This window comes from Octopus bimaculoides, chromosome 3 (assembly GCF_046866305.1).
Source record: "Octopus bimaculoides isolate indiv1 chromosome 3, ASM4686630v1, whole genome shotgun sequence".
Lineage (NCBI taxonomy): Eukaryota > Metazoa > Mollusca > Cephalopoda > Octopoda > Octopodidae > Octopus > Octopus bimaculoides.
In genome coordinates, this window is record NC_142930.1 from 95,131,367 (window position 1) to 95,153,866 (window position 22,500).

At 37.3% G+C, this 22,500-nt stretch overlaps 1 protein-coding gene across 5 annotated transcripts in view; it reads right to left on the minus strand.

Annotated features, from left to right (window-relative positions):
- Nucleotides 1-22,500, minus strand: part of LOC106880276 (choline/ethanolamine transporter flvcr2a) — a 319,269-nt gene that overhangs the window by 121,609 nt on the left and 175,160 nt on the right. For all 5 annotated transcript variants that reach the window (XM_089349395.1, XM_089349394.1, XM_089349397.1 and 2 more), the window contains exon 2: nt 5,178-5,761. In XM_089349395.1, coding sequence (XP_089205521.1) covers nt 5,178-5,761 — 584 coding nt within the window. The remainder of the gene's footprint in view (nt 1-5,177; nt 5,762-22,500) is intronic.

Below are 22,500 nucleotides of genomic sequence, written 5' to 3' on the forward strand. Positions count from 1 at the left end.
TTAACAATAAAAAATTTAAACAAATTCCAGTGCATTTTCAACTTTTTTAATATATATATGTGTGTGTGTGTCTCTGTGTGTGTGTGTGTGTGTGTGTGTGTGTGTGTGTGTGTGTGTGTGTGTATACTGAGGGTGATAAATTGAATATTAATTTCAATTTAAAACCAGTGGTCTAGCATATAAAAAATCTGATAATTCAGAAAAAATTGTATTACATGCGTATAAGAAGGGATGACCACTAGGTAGACATCCAATATGCTAGAAAGAGGTCATTAACGACCCAACCACTGGTATTTTGCTGAATTTTTTTCTGGAGAACATTTTTTCTTTTGTGGTTGGGTTGCTGATGACCTCTTTCTAGCATATTGGATGTCCACCTAGTGGTCATCCCTTCTTATACGCATATATATATATGTATATATATATATATATATATATATATATATATATATATATATATATATATATATATATATATATATATATATATATATATATATAGCATGTATTTGTGTTTGGCCTCATGCCACAGGATAACTGATGTTGATTTGTTCACATCTCGGTACCTTAGCAGTCTGACAAAAGTTTAAAGTGACAGAGTTTAAAATACCAACAGATTAGATACAATAACAGTTATTTTATTAAACATTTTAAAATTTACTGATAAAATCAAGTGGAGTATTATTGTTAGAAATACATTCACTAATAAATAGGCTAATCCTTTAATGCTATTCTCCCTAAGGGAAGATATTTATTCTCTTGACATATCAACAAAGAAAGGCTCTAAGTAGTTGGTCGACTTGCTAGAAATGGCAGCCAAATTTCCTACAAATCATACTATATCATATTTACAGAAATTAAGAAAATATGGATTAATAGAGTCCTGGCAATATTATATGGGAAAGAAAAAATAATAAAAACCAGATGTTCTGGACTGAAGCATTTTTGAGAATACTGTATTTTCCAGCATAAAAGTTACTTTTTTCAGACCAGGTCTTGCAAAGTTACTTCGTGACTCTGCTAGTGTTGGTGTCACTTAAAAAAACATCCAGCCCACACTGTAAAGTGGTTGGCATTTGAAAGGGCATCCACCTGTAAAATCTGTGCCAAAACAGACACAGAAGTCTGGTGTAGTCTTCTACCTACCTGGCCAGCTCGTGTCAAACCATCCAACCCATGCCAGCATGGAAGAAGGACATTAAATGATGATGATGATGATGATGATGATGATGATGATGATGATGATGATGATGATGATGATGGTGGTGGTGGTGGTGGTGATGATGATGATGATGATGATTGATGATGGTGGTGGCGGCAGTGGTGATGATGATGATGATGAATTTGCAGCCAAAAGAGTAGGTTTACTTATACACCAAGACTACTGTAAAGGGCTAACATTTCAAAGTGAAACACAGCAGGATTTGGGAAAGATGGTAATGAAGTTTGAATGTTTTACACTATTTGTTTATGCCATATACTATGATGACTTGTCTGCCAGAAAAACACACTTTGTCAGTCTGATGGACTGAATTGGGGCTAAACAACAACTCCAAACTACTTTCATGAAGGTCAGATAACAGTAGGTCATTAAGAAAAGCAACCCAGCATCTAATAAAAAATATGAAGTAATTTTTCGTATTTTGCTAAACCCCATGGTGGCAAACTGGCAAAATCATGAGCACACCAGACAAAATGCTTTAATGGCATTTTGCTTGTCTGTACATTTTGAGTTCAAATTCTGCTGAGGTCCACTTTGCCATTTACTCTTTCAGAGGTCGATAAAATAAGTACCAGTTGAATATTGGGGTTGATGTAATCAACCTGCCCCCTCCCCTGAAATTGCTGGCCTTGTGCCAAAATTTGAAACCAACCGTCAATGGCACCTGTGCCCAGCATCGCCTTCCTGGCACTTGTGCCGGATGGCACGTGTAAAGACATTTGAGTGAGATCATTGCCAGTGCCGCCGAACTGGCTCCTGTGCAGGTGGCACATAAAATACACCATTCTGAGCGTGGCCGTTGCCAGTACCGCCTGACTGGCCATTAGGAAGGGCATCCAGCTGTAGAAACTCTGCCAAATCAGATTGGAGTCTGGTGTAGCCATCTGGTTTCACTAGTCCTCAGTCAAATCGTCCAACCCATGCTAGCATGGAAAGCGGATGTTAAACGATGATGATGATGATGATTTTACAAAACCCCCATTATCACTATTTCTTTCCAAAACAACTTTTAAACTCACAAAGCAATTCATAAGCTTTATATGAGATATGTTTAATATAAGATACAAAGCAAAAGTGTGAATTAACATAGGTGTTGATATCCATAAATTAATGGAACCATAACAGAAAGAAAAAATATCGTCATTGATCTCTGCAATAAATATTAATTTCAAAATATATGGACACATTTAAACTTTTGCCATCAGGAAAAATGATAACTAATGGCTGAAATGGATTGCAAATAATAATCTCAATGATATAAACAGGTTGAAAATGACATTATCAAAGACGTAAATAGATTGATTGTCACATTATCAATAGTATAAACAGAGAGAAAAATCACATTAATTATGTAATCATCTGATAGATTTGAAACACTAAAAAAAAAATCTCAGATTTATCGTTTGTATAAAAATACATCTAAACAAGTTTATTTTGCATGTATTCTCTCTCACACATGCTTTTATTTGCACTCCCTCTCAGTATCTATCTTATCTATCTACCTCTTTCTCACACACACATCACATCCTGCAAATGCATTCATGCACACACACACACACACACACATGCACAACACATGCACAACACATGCACACATACATACACACATACATTCAATTATACATACATGTATGTATACATACATGCTCACACACACACACACACACACACACACACACACACACACACACACACATCAGGGTACAGACTCCTTGGAAACTATTGTTGCAGATGTTTGTTTGCAACAAGCAAACAAATTTATTTATCATAGAGACAAATTCTTTTGTAAGCAGAACTTGTTTAGTTTTTTAGTTCTCATGTATAAAATTTGTAATAAATTTCAAAATCAAACCAGCAATTACATTGCCAAAACTACATTACTAACGTCTAAGTTTCTTCTTCTTTAAAACTAATCAATAGTTGACATTCCACCAAATTTAAGAACAACCCACATCAGTTGCACTTTGTTTTCTCTCTGTTTCTTTCATAGTAATTCTGATACAATGGTTCTCAACCATTTTTGCCAGTAGACCCCTTTGATTCCTATCTTGCTCAATTGGACCCTCATAGCCATTCAGGATATATATAAAAAAGAACTTATTGTATTTTTATGATTAAATATTATAAGGAATTGTATAAAAATTTTTTAATGTTTTATTTATGGAAGAAGTATAAACAAAGACGGCTACAACTATCTGGTCACTGCATGTGCCACCCTGAATTGGAAGCATTTAAATTAGTCATGTGGAACCCACATGATTGCAGATACTGGTCTCGAATGTGTCTAGGACTTCGAGGCAGTGATGTTGGACCAAGAAGTATGTCAGGTGGACTTTGTTGCTGCAGTTCAGGATGGAATCTGGCCATAATAAATAATCAGCAGTTTATTATACCTGAACTTTAACAGCAAAAATTTATATGGACCCCAAAAGGCCACACGGACCTCCAGTTGAGAACCACAGCCCCAATGGTTTCTGTTGCTCTCAACTAACAAGACATCTACATGCTGCACTGCTTTCATCAAGCTCACTTAGAGAATCCACCTCTTTTACACTAATCACTAACACTGTGTCCTCTCCCTACTCTGTACTAAACACTTTTCCCAACCAATCCTACCCAGAACTGCAGCCATTTGGAAGTGCCTCTTCATTCACAGAAATTCAGCCAAGTCAGCATCACCAATCTGGCAAGAGGAGGATGGAGTTGCAAGAATCACAGATGCTTTTCCCGCCTCCACTTGACAAAACAAAAATTAAAACAGTAACTTATATATGTCATTAGTATTCAAATAGAGTTTTTGGTCTGTTTGTTGCTTTTTTTTTTCTTTGTTTTAAAGCAATTTAGCATTCTGTTCACTAGAAAGGAAGGAATACGGGATTTAAAACTATTTCTGTAAACTAACATCTTAATGAAAACACACCAATACAACTGAGAATCTTTTAGCTAAAATCTCAAAAATGCAAAACTTGTCAAAATGGAGAATTTTTCTTTCAAGTGAGAGAAACACCACAAATAGAACTTTCCTGAAAATTCTCAGAAAAGCTTTTTAAAAAATGAGGCACAGACATGGCTGTGTAGTCAAGCATTTGCTTTGCAACCACACGGTTTTGGATTCAGTCCCACTGCATGATACTTTAGGCAAGTGTCTTCTACTATAGTACCAGATCAACCAATGCCTTGTGAGTGAATTTGGCAGATGTAAAGTCTGTGTGTGTGTGTGTGTGTATGTGAGAGAATCTTTGAGTTTGTTTTTTTACACACAACAGTGCACTGGAAAATTGGTGTCAGTTTGTTTACATCCTCATGACTAAGTTTGGCAAAAGAGACCAATAGAATAAATACCAGATTTAAAATAAGTATTGGGATGGCCCCTGAGAGCCTGTATAAGATTTTGGGGGGTCCATGCAACAAAATACTAAATTGGAGATCCACAACAGTATTTTGAGGGACCCTGGAAATATTTTGCTTTTGATGTATGTATAGGTATGCACAAAGGGGTAAAAGAAAATACAGCAGGATCAGTTAATTACTATTTTATTCAACATATTCTCCTCTCAGATTCACACATTTATTGCAGCAGTTCTTCAGTTTTTCTAAGCCCTGTAAAAGAACTTGGAAGATTGGGCCTCTAACCAGGCCTTTCACAATTCTGTGGTTTACTTTCAAAAATTATTTGAAATCATATTACTTTATTTCAGGATGATCTTTTTTCTTTATTTTTTGCCAAATAAACACATGCACTATGTATTTGTTCTTCAGAGTGAAGAATAAATATATAGTGCATGTGTTTATTTGGCAAAAAAAAATGACCAACCAAAAATATAACAATATTTGTTTCAACACATGATTTCACATCAAGAATCTTTCAAAATAAATACCTAAACATATATGAAATCAATTACCAATCAATTAACAAAATCAATTTTTCCAATGAAATCATTTGAAACATACATACCTGGTTGCCAAATACTCCTATAGATGTTGCAGTTGACACTTCATTTGGCCCAAACCAAACAGCAGCCAACCGAGGTGGCACTTCAAGAACAAAAATTTGAGCAATGCCACAAATTGTCTGTGCAATCATTAACAACCAGAAGCGATCTGGTGATGCACTTATACACTTCAACCATGCTCCAACACAGTTCAGCAGTGTCCCACAGATGATTATCACTCGAAGACCCTTTCGATCCAGAAGCCATGACGCTGGAAAAATGAGTGGAATATATGCAAGCATATAAACCATAGAAAGCCAGTCCACCGCCAATTCTCTCTGATATTCATCTGTTGGTAAACTGGCATTATAGTATGTCTCTATGATGTTAGCAACGATATTTAAGTGAATCCATTGGTAAGCATTGCTCATTGAAAAAAAGCAGAAGAGAGTCAATACAATCCATCGTCGTTTAAAAACATTCAGTGGATGGACTTTTGAATCATCCAACTGGGATGTTTCATTTTTGTTGGTATCTGAATCAGGATTCAGTTTAGCCTCATCTCCCTCTTGGTTTGCAGCCACAGCAGGTTTTGTTGATGTCTTACCTAAAATATCAAAAGGAAGAGAAAACATAAATTATTTTTTAAAAAACCCATAAAACACACACACACATACACACACATAAATTACAGATTCATAAACAGCCTTGTCCTTTCAAAGCTCCAGACATGGCTGTGTGGTTCAGAAGTTAAGTTTTGAAAGTACATGGTTTTCAGTTCAGTCCCATTCAGTGACACCTTGGGCAAGTATTTTCTCCTATAGCCACAGGCCAACCAATAACTTATGAATCAAATTGGTAGACAGAAACTGTACAAAGCCCCATGTATAACACATACACATACACATATGCACACACACATATGTATATATGTATATATGTATGTAGGGGGAGAATTCACAAAAAAACAAAAGACAAAGACAAATGGTGTAGACAACAAACAAATGTATTAGTTTAATGCTCAGGAAGGGCCTACGCTCTTCCACAGAAAGAAACAAGGAGAGAAAATAAAGAATGTGTGTATATATGTATGTATGTATGTATGTATGTATGTATGTATGTATGTATGTATGTATGTCATTATGCAGTTTATTTTAAGATTTCTTGCCAATAGAGAAAGAAGCGGTTTCTAACTTAGATCCAAGGTTTCTTCATTGGAACTTCAACAACAACAGAGTATGTATGTGTGTGTGTGTGTGTGTGTGTGTGTGTGTGTATGTGTGAGTGGGTGTGTGTATGTATGTATGTATGTATGTGCAGATATGTGTGTTTTATGTATGTATTCTCATGCATATAGTTACATATCTAGACATGCTCATATATACTTAAATGATAAACTTCTGGAACGTTTTGCAGATTTTTACAGTACCAGTGATAGATAGGATCTGTAGTTTTCGAATTAGCTTTCTCCTTTCTGGTTTTGAGAAGCCTAATTTTTCAAGGTTGGTATTTAGGCAGTGTGTTTACATATCCCAGGGCCCCAATAATTACAGATATGTATGTATGTATGTATGTATAAGTGCAGACATGGTTGTGTGGTGAAGAAGTTCATTTCTGATGTCTTACCAGGCGTTCAGTCCCACAGCATGCAACCTTGGAGGGATGTATTGTACTGTAGCCCAGGACGACCAAAGCCTTGAAATTGGATTTGATCGATTGAAACTAAAAGAAGTCTATTGACTAGATGTATATGTTGGTGTGTGTGTTTGTGTGTGTGTTTGCATGTGCATGTATATGTAGATGTGTGTGCATGAGTGTAGGAGTGTACTTGTATTTGTGTGTTTGCATGTAATCGACTTAACCCCTCCCCCAAAATTTCAGGCATTGTGCCTTTAGTAGGAAAGATTATCTACTACCACCACCAACACCACCAACACCCACCACCACCACCAACAACAACAACAACAATACCACCACCACCAACACCACAGCCACCAACACTACCAACACCTACCACCACCACTACCACCACCACCACCAACACCTACCACCACCACTACCACCACCACCACCACCACCATCACGGCTACCACCACCACCACCACCACGGCTACCACCACCACCACGGCTACCACCACCACCACGGCTACCACCACCACCACCACCACCACCACCATGGCTACCACCACGGCTACCACCACCACCACCACCACCACCACCATGATCACTACTACAACTAGTTTCCATTTATTCATTTTATTCCTCAGAGCTATATGATCATTATTCAGAGTATTGAAATTGAAATTCAACTGGTAGAAAGGAACAGGACACTCACTTTGATTATCATTACTCGAAAGCACAGTAGTTACTGAATCTCAGAGTTTCAGAGTTTATGGGGTGTGGCAGATAGGGGTGGGTAGCAGGGGAAGAAATAGTTGTTTTGTGCTGTTGTTTTTTTAGTTATGACAGAAAAGTAAAAGAAAGACAGAGAAAACTAGAGAAGAAATATTAAAAAAATAACACAAAGAAATAATTAAAAAAATAAACAAACATTAACATACATATATAAATAAATAAATAAATAAATAGAAGCAATCATGTTTTTGTCCCTTAAAAAGAAAAACAAAAACAAAAGGGACCAAAAGAGTGCAATAGAGTATCTATCTATAAATTCATATCTCTCTGTTCTGTTCTGTGAAGATAATAGCAAATGAAACGTCAACAACAAACAACAAGAACAAGGAGCAGGAAATATACATTGGCATGGTGATAAAGACATCAAAGACATCTCTGTTCCAAGAGAGAAGAGATTTTCGATGAGTGAACCATATTCTAAATGGAAATGCAAATTACTCTACCAAATATCAAATTTGCCAGGAGATGCCGTTTTTCATGACCAAGTTTTCCACAGAAGTTTTGAATTTCGAGATGTTTCAAGTTGAAGTTGATCTGCCGTCACTTCAACTTGGACTGCAACATTCAGCGTCAATTGGAGATGCGTAGGTGATGGCCACGACAACAACAACAACAACAACAATTGCAGCCACAACAACAACAATTGCAACCACAACAACAACAATTGCAGCTGCAGCAGCAACAATATCTAATACAAGTGGTAGAGCACAGAGATTAAACATCTTCTACTACTACTACTACTACTACTACTACTACTACTAATACTACTACTATCATTACTATAGCTGCTACTTTTGCTGCTGTTATAGCTACTACTATTGCCGCTGCTGCTGCTTCTACTACTACAACTACTACTTCTACTACTACTACTACTACTACTACTACTACCACTACCACCACCACCACCACCACCACCCTAACCCTAACCACTACTACTACTACTACTACTACTACTACAATCACTACCACTACAACTACAACACTGCAATATCCTTTCTACTGGAGGCACAAGGCCTCGAATTTGTGGTGAGAGGACTAGTCGATAACATCGACTCCAGTGTTTCACTGGTACTTAATTTATCGACTCCAAAAGGATGACAGGCAAAGTCAACCTCGGCAAAATTTGAACTCACAACATAAAGATGGACGAAATGCCACTAAGCATTTTTGCCCGGCATGCTAACAATTCTGCCACCTCACTGCCTACAACTTCAGCAATATACTCTTTACTCTCTTTTACTCTTTTACTTGTTTCAGTCATTTAACTGCGGCCATGCTGGAGCACTGCCTTTAGTCGAGCAAATCGACCCCAGGACTTATTCTTTGTAAGCCTAGTACTTATTCTATCGGTCTCTCTTGCCGAACCGCTAAGTTACGGGGACGTAAACACACCACCATCGGTTGTCAAGCAATGTTGGGGAGGGACAAACACAGACACACAAACGCACACACACACATATATACACACACATATATATACACACATATATATATACGACGGGCTTCTTTCAGTTTCCATCTACCAAATCAACTCACAAGGCTTTGGTTGGCCCGAAGCTATAGTAGAAGACACTTGCCCAAGGTGCCACGCAGTGGGACCGAACTCGGAACCATGTGGTTGGTAAGCAAACTACTTACCACACAGCCACTCCTTCGCCTATATATCAATAACAATATCATAAGAGCTAACAATAGTGACTCTCTTTTGATATTTTTTCTGGCTCTTTATGTTCTGAGTTCAAATCTCACCAAGGTCACACTTGCCATTCATCCTTTCGGGGTCAATAGAATAAATTACTAATTAAGTCTAAGTGATCAATGTAATTAACCATTCCCTTCTCCAATTTTCTGGTCTTGAATCTATGTTAGTAACAATTATTATACATAGTCATTTCTGTTGTTGTTTATAGCCCTAGTTAATTTAAGTTCTGATAGAACAAATCTATGATTAAAGGCATTCTAAACATGACCATCCCATCTTAAGCCTGGTTGTAGACCGTCCAGGACCACATTATAACTATGTTATTGTCCTTTCCATTTTAAGATTGATAGATTGTGATTTTAGGGAGGTTTGGCTGCTGTTTCTAACGGGTCTAGTGACCACATAGTGGCACCCTCATTGGCTCACTTTATTTGCAGTAAATGGACGATTTTAGAGATGTGGAATTCTCAATAAGGAATTTGTTTTACTTCCAAAAGAAATCTAAGACATCAATTGATTTCTGATAAAACATCTTCAGTGGATTTCTATTCGTTTGCAAATTGAATTGAAATCACCACCACCCATCCACCCACATCTTTCTCATCTCTTATCTCTCTCTCTCCTCTTTCTCTCTCTCTCTCTCTCTCTCTATATATATATATATATATATATATATATATATATATATATATATATATATATATATATTATTATTATTATATATGTCTTTTTCTAACCATCTGTTTTTACTTACACTTCAGAATATCTATCCCATGCTTTATCTCCCTCTCCCTCTCATTCTCTCTCTCCCTCCCTCTCATTCTCTCTCTCCCTCCCTCGCATTCTCTCTCTCCCTCTCTCTCTCTCTCTCACTACCTTCTCTCTACCTCTATCTTTCTATTTAACTACCCTACCTCTATCTCACTACCTCTAACTCTTTCTCTCCACACATGCACACACATATATATGAAGAAGAAGGCGGTAGTCTTAATTTATATAATCTTTAAGCCACTTCAATCTCTGTGTGTGTGTGTATGTGTGTGTGTGTGTGTGTGTGTGCACCTATATGTGTGTGTGTATATATATATATATATATATACACTAGCTAGTGTACCTGGTAATTCCCGGGGGTAAAGATGTTCTATTGAAACGCCTTATTACTCTGATATAAGAAAGCAATTTCATTATAACTGCCACAAAAAGGTGTATTATCTGTTGCGAAAAAGTACAAAAAACTGTAAGTTGGAGAAGGGAGAGATTGATGGAGGTTGGCGAGAGAGGTTTCCGGAGGTTGGCAAGAAAGTACTCTGACTCATCGTGGCATTTTAAAGGTGAACTTTATGAAGGCTAATTTATTAAAAGTAATAAATGTAGTATAGATGTATATAAATATATGAAGGAAGTGGTTAATGTTTAAGAATGAAGGGAAGAAAGTGCAATAATAATGTTCACCCTGACTGATGGTCGCTCTCAATAACTGCCTTTAGCTTACAGAGTTCTTGTTTTTATAACTATCAAAAAGCAGTCAGAAGGATAGACATATTGTTGAGAACAAATGATTTTGTTGGAGGTCTGTTATCTCCATTCCAGCCCCTGGTGGCCTAGAAGAGGTTAGAAGGGTCAAGTGGCAAAGACATTATTCTGCTTAGCAAAGGCATCTAGGGAATCTATAACTGCTGTTATTCACAAAAAAACTATTGTTTTACCATGAGAAAAGCATTGTTGAGGTGTTATGTGAAGTTTGGCAATCAAATCCTCCTTATGCCAGCATGAAGCCACTAAATATACGTTGTGGAATAAAAAAATTGTCTACTGTCATGGAAAAAGTGTAACAGTAAAAATGTAGAATTATTGGAGTAATGGGCATTCAAAAAAGTATGACTGTTGCACGTGTGAAGGGAGACACACAACAGACAGCCAGTCCTACCAAAATTCTTACTATAAATTCTTCCTACAACCTTAAGCAACACTAAGTCCAACCACACACATACATAAACAGCCACAACCACAACCACACATACACACATATACATATGCACATACACGTGCAATCATTACACACACACACACAGACTTGCGCACATGCACATCCCCACACGTAAGATTAATAATAATAATAATAATAATAATAATAATAATAATAAAATATATATATAAATATGAAAGAATTAAAGGATATACCCCCTTCCCTTGCACTCTCCTGTCTTAGAAAGAACTTTTTTCTTTACCCATTCCCTTCCGGTCATTTCAATATGTGACCGCGTATGTCTCGTTGGCGATTTTCTTTCTCTGTCTACCCTTCTTTGGACTTTTTCTATATTTCTGCTGAAGAGCTCTGCTTGAAACGTGAAATCCTCTTTCTTTTCTTTCCTTTCCTGAGCATCCAATAACACAGTACTTGTTCCATGTCCTCGCGTTGTTTTTTCTTGCTTGTTCTTGTTTGGATTGACTATGTATATGTATATATATATATATATATATATATAATATAGGATAAGATTAATTAATTGATTAATTAATCAATCAATAAATTTATTAATAATTAATAATTCTACCAAGTAGTCAGTGAATTATACAAAATATTCTATAATAATATGCATAATTATAATCAGGGGTCAGCTAATTGCTTCGCCACATACCAAAATTAGAAATAGATGCTGTCATTTCAACTACCATAAGTATCTCCGAGACAATAACACATTTTTTTATGTAGGCAAAAAGAAAAATGATGAATCCACATGACTTCAATTAATCACAGACGCATTTGTGGCGAAGCAATTAGCTGACCCCTGATTATAATTATGTATATAATTATAGAATATTTTATATATATACATATATATATATATATATGGGAGAATTTATGAAAAAAACAACAGACGAGGACAGGTGGTGAAAACAACAAAAGGATGTATTAGTTTAACACTCGGGAATAGAGAAAGTCTTTAACGTTTCGAGCTATGCTCTTCAACAGAAAGAATAAGGAGAAAAACAAGGAGAAAAACACGGAGAGAAAAAATTGAATGTTGTGGTCAGCGATCTATCATGGCGACTGGTATATATATATATATATATACCCATCTTTCTGTCTGACTATCTATCTATCTATTTGTCTGTCTATCTGTCTGCCTATCTATCTATCTATCTATCTATCTACAATAGATTGATCTCATATTTAAAAAAGAAAAAAATACAGATGCTGTAACTGTTTGAACAGAAGTTGGTCAAGCTGAAGAAGTTGTGACATTCTGACAAGTTGACATGCTAACAACAAACCACAGCAGCATAGAGGTATAAGATAAAGGATAGGAATTTTCTTTCTTGACCATTTTGTGATGTGGCATTCATTTTGTTTATTCATATTTTGATGCTAGCATGGACATAAATCTAGTTCTCTGAATTGGAACACTTTCCATGTGTAAACATAACAAACGGTGGTGGTGGTGGTGGTCATGGTGGTTGGGAGCAATGGCAGCACTAGCAGTAACTACAGCAGCAGCAGTAGTAGTAGTAACTTAGTAACTTAACCTGCAGGTGAGCTCTAACAGAATAGCTCTCTGATAAAAGGCATTCCATTTATGATCATCTCAATGTTTTATTTATTGTAGACAATATAATGCATGTATGACTGCATCATTCACATTCAGTTATATATTTAGGCGCAGGAGTGGCTGTGTTGTAAGTAGCTTGCTAACCAACCATATGGTGCCATGTTCTGTCCCACTGCGTGGCACCTTGGGCAAGTGTCTTCTACTATAGCCTCGGGCTGACCAAAGCCTTGTGAGTGGATTTGGTAGACGGAAACTGAAAGAAGCCCGTCGTATATATATATATATATATATATATATATATATATATATATATATACATATGTGTATGTATTTGTGTATCTGTGTTTGTCCCCCCTAGCATTGCTTGACAACCGATTCTGGTGTGTTTATGTCCCTGTCACTTAGCGGTTTGGCAAAAGAGACCGATAGAATAAGTACTAGGCTTACAAAGAATAAGTTCTGGGGTCGATTTGCTCGACTAAAGGCAGTGCTCTAGCATGGCCGCAGTCAAATGACTGAAACAAGTAAAAGAGTAAAAGAGTAAGAGTATATATATATATATATATATATATATATATATATATATATATATATATATATGTAGGTGTGGCAGTGTAGTAAGAAGTTTACTTCTCAACCACATGGTTGCAACCCCCTTGGGAACACTCAGTGTAGAATATCTGTCAGGGTTGGGAAAGATACGGTAACTTCCACAAGAGCTGAAGGTGGAGCACAAGTCACACGAGAAGCTGATTGAGCATTAAAAACATCAAGTAATTTATGCAAAAGAGATTACAGCAATGGGGTGGATGTGTGATTAAGATGGGAGATGAATGCAGGTGTAATAAATGCTGCAGAACTGAGGAAGAAAAAGAGATGATAAGATTTCAGGATGAGATGATATGATCACAGATAAGATGACAAAGGATCATAACAAATGACAGGAAAAATGGATGTTCAAAACTAATGGCTATCGTTATCATCATCTTATAGCAATGAGAATGATGATAACGATGACAATTATAACCGGTGGGTGTTGTTTAACCCCAGGTCAACACTAATTGAGCAGATCTAAGATCAAAAGTGTTCCAGTGAAGACCACACTATGTTTAGGGGGAGATCTAGAACTAGAATAACTAATGTGTTTTTCCTTATTTCAGATGGTAGGGTATGATTTGAGGAAGAGTTTCTGTTTCTAGCAGGTTTAGTGACCACATAGAGGCTCTCTTGTCAGTTCAATGAAGATGACTGATAAGGCAGTGAACTGGTAGAAACATTAGCACACCGGGCAAAATACTTAGCGGTATTTCATCTACCTTTATGTTCTGAGTTCAAATTCCATCAAGGTCGACTTTGCCTTTCATCCTTTTGGGGCTGATAAATTAAGTACCAGTTGTGTACTGGGGCTGATCAATTGACTGGACCCCTCCCCCAAAATTTCGGGCTTTGTGCCTAGAGTAGAAAAGAATGAAGATGACTGATAATTCAAGACAGTTGAAATAACTTCATATTCAGAGAGCTTCTACCTTTCCTGGTAACTAAGGGCCTCTCCCTCAGAGTGAAAGGCAGATTGTATGATGCCTGTGTGTGAACAGCTATGTTACATGGCAGTGAAACATGGGCTTTGACTACAGAGGACTTGTGAAGGCTTGAAAGAAACGAAGCAAGCATGCACCACTGGATGGGTAATGTCAGTGTGCCCACACATGACAGAGTGTAAATGATTTAAGAGGAAAACTGGGTATAAGAGGCATCAGATGTTGTATGCAAGAGAGAAGACTTGCACTGGTTTGGTCATGTGATGTGTATGGATGAAGACAGTTGCAGAAAGAAGTACCAAGCTCTAATTGTAGAGGTGACCTGTGGATGGGGTAGGTCCAGAAAGACATGGGATGAAGTGGTGAGAAAGGATCTTTGGATGTTGGGTCTCACCAAGGAAATGAAAAAGGGGCTGGGTGATGTGGAGATTTGCTGCACTTGATAAAACACATCAAGCTAAGTAAAATCACCGTCATCTATACATACAGGCTTGTCTTTTGCAGGTGTCGGTGCCACCTCACTCATGCTGGTGTTGCATAAACACACCCATGCTGGTGGCACATAAAGAGCACACAGCACACTCTGTAAAGTGGCTGGCATTAGGAAGTGCATCTAGCTGTAGAAACCATGCCACAACATACAATTGGAGCCTGGACAGCTCCCCAGCTGGCCAGTTCCATGTCAAAAGATCCAGCCCGTGCCAACATGGAAAACAGACGTTAAACAATAGTAGGGGGGAGGAGGAGGAGGAGGAGGAGGAGGAGGAGGAGGAGAAGAAGAAGAAGAAGAAGAAGAAGAAGAAGAAGAAGAAGAAGAAGAAGAAGAAGAAGAATTAAAGGATATCCTGAATAGATTTTATAGCTAGATGATATTGCCAGAAATGTGCGATATGGGAAGAACATGACAGTGCTGAAAGAAATAATATTGTTTCTTACATTAGTGTAAGTCTAAGCATTTAGGGACAAGGATGTAGTTGATTATAACGACTGACCATAAATGTATTGTTAGTACTTGATCTATGCCCAGGGTGATAAAAACCATAGTTAACCTCAGCAAGATTTGAACTCAGGGTTTTGTTATTTTACTTTTTCTTGTTAAGTCTCACATTGAACCTTATGAAGTCAACTTCTAATTAAAGGCATTATACTTGAAATGAGCCTCTTTTCAGTGATATGGCAGACTACATTATTCAATGTGTCTTTTGCTTATTTAACACAGTAGAATGTGGTCTGAGGATGATTTGCTTACCATTTTTGTAGATCAAATAACTATATAGAGACCCCTACTCCCTTTGGCTCAAGAACTCAGACTATAATGTCCACAGCTTCATCAATTCTAACTGCTTACAGCAATTGAAATTCAGTGGATATTGCTGAAGTTTTAATCAGTGATAAATTCAAACAAAAACAAATTTTGATTTAAATTTGTAGCTCCAATAAGATCAAGGAAGAAGGTTGATTAGAAAAATCTAAAAGCAGAATGATATCTTAGAAAACTTAGCTTTAACCTAGAAGCACAAATCTGCAATTACATTAATAAACATTAAAAGACAATTCTTTTCTCTTTATTGATTTCAGTTTTGAAGAGTTTTAGTAAAATCCACCACTTTGATTGGTATTGCATTTACTCAAAAGTCAATTGCACATAAAAGGTAACCTGTGTAAGCACTAAAAAACCAGGCATTCCTTATGTGTCCCATATAAAAGCTGGCTCATGTTTTTCACAGATAAAAGATCAACATTTGCTAATCAGAGGATTCTCCTATGTATAAATGTTACAGTAAGAAAATTCATTTTTCCCACATTATTGTGTGTTCTGATGTACAGTCCACACAAACATTAGGTTACAGATTTCTCGAGTTCATTATCAAAGAACTACAATTATTATAGTATAATTAGTGTGATACAAATTAAATCCCTCTACTCTTACTAACATAAGATATAAACCAAATGTGTTTAGCCATGTAATTCACTATAATTACTATATCTCTGAATGGGTGGTATTTACTAGTATGCAATGCTTCGTCAGCTTCCAGCCTGTGGATGTAGAAACAGTGTAACTAGTGTTGTTAGATAAGTGATGAAAAGCAAGTTACTGTGATCAAGGTGACTATATAAAAGTCAAGACAAAGTCAGGTCACTGCCTCATTTGGCAGGAGAGCTGATGCTAATTCCTATTTCTTACATAGCATTTACAGAATACAGTTGGGTAGTTTAAGTGTTAAAATTCTACATCGTTCTGTGAGAAAAAAAAAGTATACAGCAAAAAGAAAGTATACAGCAACATTTGAACTAAAAGTTACTGAAGTTGTTTGAGGTAACAAATAACTGTGTTGAACCAAGAGAATTTGGTATTTTGGAAAAACCTGTGAGAGACTTGAGAAAGATATTGAACAATTTTCACAGAATGTGACAAAGTATGTTGGCAGTGTCAGCTTTGCATATGGCCATAATTGGAGAAGAAATGTTTGAATAAGTAACACGAGTGGCTGTGTGATAAGTAGCTTGCTTACCAACCACATGGTTCTGGGTTCAGTCCTACTGCGTGGCACCTTGGGCAAGTGTCTTCTACTATAGCCTCGGGCCGACCAAAGCCTTGTGAGTGGATTTGGTAGACGGAAACTGAAAGAAGTCTGTCATATATATGTATATATATATGTACGCGTGTGTAAATGTTTGTGTCTGTGTTTCTCCCCCCAACTTCGCTTGACAACCGATGCTGGTGTGTTTACATCCCCGTAACTTATCAGTTTGGCAAAAGAGACCGATAGAATAAGTACTAGGCTTACAAAGAATAAGTCCTGGGGTCAATTTGCTCGACTAAAGGCGGTGCTCCAGCATGGCCGGTCAAATGACTGAAACAAGTAAAAGAGTAAAAGAAAAAAAAAGGAAATCAGTAGGTACTAGGAAATGTGTAACTCATGTAGCCATTCAAATTTATGCACAAAAAAAATCAAAGAAGAAACAAATTTTGTATTTTAAAGCCATGTGCCAGACGGTACATACCATCATCATCATCATTTAACGTCTGTTTTCCATGTTGGCATGGGTTGGACAGTTTCACAGGAGCTGACTGGCTGAAGAGCTTCATGTCTGTTTTGGCACGGTTTCTACAGCTGGATGCCCTTCCTAACCCCAACCACTTTAGAGAGTGTACTGGGTGCTTTTTGCAGCACCAGCACAGGTGCTTTTTATGTGACACCAGCACCTACAAGCCTGCAAGATTAGGGATGCTCAGCTAGAGAGTGTTGCAGGAGACGAGCCTGTACGCAAGGCCAGCATGCTTTTACTTAACTTGACATGTCTTTTCAAGCACAGCAAACTACCAGGAGTCTTGGTCCCCTGTCATCCCTGCTGTCAGTCCCAATGCCTGTAAATACTTTCTCACTACTTCATCCCACATCTTCCTGGGTCTACCACTTCCAAATGTTCCCTCTACAATTAGAGATTGGCACCTCTTGATGCAACTATCTTCATTCATATGCATTACATGGTCACACCAGTGCAGTGTTCTCTCTTGCACACTACATCTGATGCCTTGTATACCTAGTTTTTCTTATTTCTTTACTGCCCTCAAGGGACTACACACAGAGGGGACAAACAAGGACAGACAAATGGATTAAATCGATTATATCGACACCAGTGCGTAACTGGTACTTATTTAATCGACCCCGAAAGGATGAAAGGCAAAATCGACCTCGGCGGAATTTGAACTCAGAACGTATCGACAGAAGAAATACCACTGAGCATTTCACCCAGCATTCTAACGTTTCTGCCAGCTTCCCGCCTTGTATACTTGTATACTTAGTTTTTCTCTCATACACTCTATCATATATACACTCTGTCATATATACACTCTGTCATATATGCACACTGACATTACCCATCTAGTGGAGCATACTGGTTTCATTTCTTTCAAGTTTTCACATATCCTTACTGCCATGTAGCATAGCTGTTTATACACAGGCATCGTACAATCTGCCTTTCACTTTGAGGGGGAGGCCCTTCATTACTAACAGAGGTAGTAGAGGTGCATAATCATATCATATTTACACAAGTCTCCTCTGAAATTTATTTTCTTTGATTCTAAATCAACTGGCAAAGCAACTTACACCATGAGTTATTGATCTAATAAACCCCAATTAGTGAATCCAATCATTTTCATGAGAGAACCCACTTTCTCCACACTGGCAAATATAAATACAAGCCAGTTTGCAAGCACACATGTCTACATTTATAATATATAAATCTGATATTAACAGACACATGAACCTACTACTTTACTGCAGTGCTCTATAACCAGTATGCCATGGCACACTGGTGTGTCATGAGATGGTGCTAGGTGTGCCACAGTGTAACTTAGACGTGTGGTTGTGTGGTAAGTAGCTTGTTTACCAACCACATGGTTCCGGGTTCAGTCCCACTGTGTGGCACCTTGGGCAAGTGTCTTCTACTATAGCCTCGGGCTGACCAAAGCTTTGTGAGTGGATTTGGTAGACGGAAACTGAAAGAAGCCCGTCATATATGTGTGTGTGTGTATATGTTTGTGTGTCTGTGTTTGTCCCCTCCCCAACATCGCTTGACAACCGATGCTGGTGTGTTTACGTCCCCGTAAGTTAGCGGTTCGGCAAAAGAGACCGATACAATAAGTACTAGGCTTACAAAGAATAAGTCCTGGGGCCCATCTGTTCGACTAAAGGTGGTGCTCCAGCATGGCCACAGTCAAATGACTGAAACAAGTAAAAGAGTAAAAGAGTGTACCTTTAGTTATATTTTTAGTTTAGGTGTGCTACCAAATTTTGAAAAGAATATAAGTGTATCACAAGCGAAAAAAAGGTTGTGGAGTACTGCTTTACTGCATGGAAAAGCAGATGAGATGTGGATGACAATGAGAATGGTAATGATGATGAGGATAGTGATGATGACGATCATCATCATACATCATAAGGTATTGAGTTCTCTTTCTTCAGTGTGTTCTATCAAATCTATGTGTGTGTGAGTGTGTGTGTGTGTGTGTGTATTTTAATACATAAAAGCTGTCTTTATTTTTGAGTGCTTTTTTTTTCCTTGGAGCATCGTTGTATAATATAGATGTGTGCATGTGTGTGTTTACATGTGCATACATTTATGTGCATTTCTCTGTGTGTGTGTGTGTGTGTGTGTGTGTGCGTGTGTGTACATGTGTATGTGTGCGCATGTGTGTGTGTCTGTGTGTGTGTGTGTGTGCGTGTGTCTGTGTGTGTGTGTGTGTCTGTTTGTGTGTGTGTGTGGGGGGGGATGCATAGACAGAAGACACAGGGGAACAGAGAAAGAGTGAGATGAACTGAGGAACAGACTGACAAATTTATGAACTCACAGATACAAAGATACATTAATAAATAGGTAGAGGAAGAGGGAGAGATAGAGAGAGAGAGAGAGAGAGAGAGAGAGAGAGAGAGAGAGAGAGATAGGGGGAGAATGATGTGGGGTGATATACAAATGGATATACAGAGAGGGAAAGAGAGGCAGACAGGCGCAGTGAAGCTGAAGGAGGAAGGAAACAAATGATTGTATCACTTGGTTTTTGCTATGAAATAATTTGTTAATATTTATCTGTCATTAAAGCAAACTCAATAGACTGCTTCAAAGTTGTTTCTTAGTATTTTTGTTGTTTGGTTGGTTTTTTTTTGTTGTTGTTTTACAACCTAGCAGTCTCTTCTAGATGGAAACTAGCAAGATTTAATTCGGTTGGTGATGTCCAACCCATGCCAGCATAGAAAACGAACGTTAAATGATGATGACGGTGATGTCGACGACGATGATGATGACGACGACAATGACTATTTCGACAATGACAATGATGACGATGACGATGATGATCCCCAAATGTACCCTCATTTGAAAAGAGGAAGAAAGATTAAATGCCTAATTGGTACAGGGTTCTAAATGCAGTGAAAATGAGAACAGGCATGTGTGTGTGTGTGTGTGTGTGTGTGTGTGTGTGTGTGTGTGTGTGTGTGTGTGTGTGCAGCTTAATAGTTATAGATGGCATTAGTAGTCCTATGAACAAGGATACACCAGCCATGATCACTCTATATTTTTGTTCAGTCACCTTATCTAATGTGTCTGTGTTTTTTATTTTTTATTTTTTGTTTTGCTTTTGTGCTTTTCTTTAATATGGTGGGTTATTGTTTGAGGGAAATTTGTCTGCTACTTCTAACAGAGCAGTTCTCTATCGGGAGTTCACATGGCCCTTGGGGTGTCCATATAAGATTTTGTTGTTAAAAATTATGTGCAATAAATTGGTTATACTTCTACAATGGAGACGCAATGGCCCAGTGGTTAGGGCAGCGGACTCATGGTCATAGGATTGCGGTTTCAATTCCCAGACCGGGCATTGTAAGTGTTTATTGAGCAAAAACACCTAAAGCTCCATGAGGCTCCAGCAGGGGACGGTGGCGAACCCTGCTGTACTCTTTCACCACAACTTTCTCTTACTTCCTGTTTCTGTTGTGCCTGTAATTCAAAGGGTCAGCCTTGTCACACTGTGTCATGCTGAATATCCCCGAGAACTACATTAAGGGTACACGTGTCTGTGGAGTGCTCAGCCACTTGCACGTTAATTTCATGAGCAGGCTGTTCCGTTGATCGGATCAACTGGAACCCTCGACATCATAAGCGACGGAGTGCCAACAACAACAACTTCTACAATAGATAGAATATTTTAACAATTTTTCTTTTTTTCTTTTTGTACAATTCCTAATAATATTTAATTATAAAAGTAAAATAGAATTTTTCAACATCAAATAGCTACGAGGACCCATCTGAGTAAAATAGAAATCAAAGAGGTCTATTGACTAAAAATGGTTGAGAACCACTGCTTTAACAGGCTGAACAATCATGTTGAAGCCTTCTTGTTAGAATATTTTCATTATTCATTATTCATTATTTTTCCAAATTCATTATTCATTATTCATTATCTTTCCAAATTCATTATTCATTATTCATTATCTTTCCAAATCCTATTGCATTTTACATAGAATTTCTGGTCTTCCAAAATCATTTTGACCTCCTTTTTTGTTTTTGTTTTTTTGCTTTTTGTAACTGTCTATCTAGGTCTGCAAAATGTGACCTCTATGTTGGAAGTTATGGTATTTCATATCACCCATGCTTCCATGCTAATTTATAACAGCCAACAAATGGTTCACAAACTATTAAATAATAGATACACCCCTCCTTCACAAAATGTTAATCAAATTTTTAACTCTTCCCTCTTTATAAATAAAAACAAATGATTCTGCATCCATATTATTATTATTATTTTTTTTTTGCTATGGAATTGGACAAGTTTAAAAAGTTTAAAACCATTTTAAGTTAATTAAACATTGTGTAAATATGGCTTTTTATTTAAGAAGCTCACTTTACCACTATGTGGTTTCAGGTTCAATCTTACCAAGTGACATCTTAAGCAAGTATCTTCTACTATAGCTTCAGGCCAACAAATACCTTGTGAGTGTTTTCGGTAGATGGAAACTGTGGTAGCACATTATGTGTGTGCAGATGTGTTTTTGTGTCTATGGTTGTTCCCTTATACCACCACTTAACAACTAATGTTAGTTTGTTTACATCCCTGTAACTTAGCAGTTTGACAACAGAGGTCAATAAATGCTGGGGGGTCAATCTGTTTGACTAAAACCTTTCAAGGTGATGCCTCCACATGTCCATAATCCAATGAGAGAAACAAATAAATAATAAAAGATTGCAATTTATCTTGTGCCCTCTTCAATTCCTCCCAAGTTGTCCTTATGAGAAACACTGTCCTATGCTCCCATTATAGTATCTATTTAACCCTTTTCATATCAACTCCACTGAGATTACCCATAGTTTTGAAACTTCCCATTTTCAAGCAGTCTAAATATAAACTTTCTATCAAAATTTCATGTCAATTTATATTCAAAACACTAGCATAATAATGACGAAGCCGTTTTACTAAATTCTTTATTATTTTCAAAATCAATTGAAAAAAAGAGAGTGTATTTCAACAGAGATATGGTAACAAAAGGGTTGGTTATAATCCGTTCATTGTCACTGCTTATAATCCATTCATTGTAACTATAATTACTTTTATTCTCTCTACTCTCATTACAATAATTCACTCTGC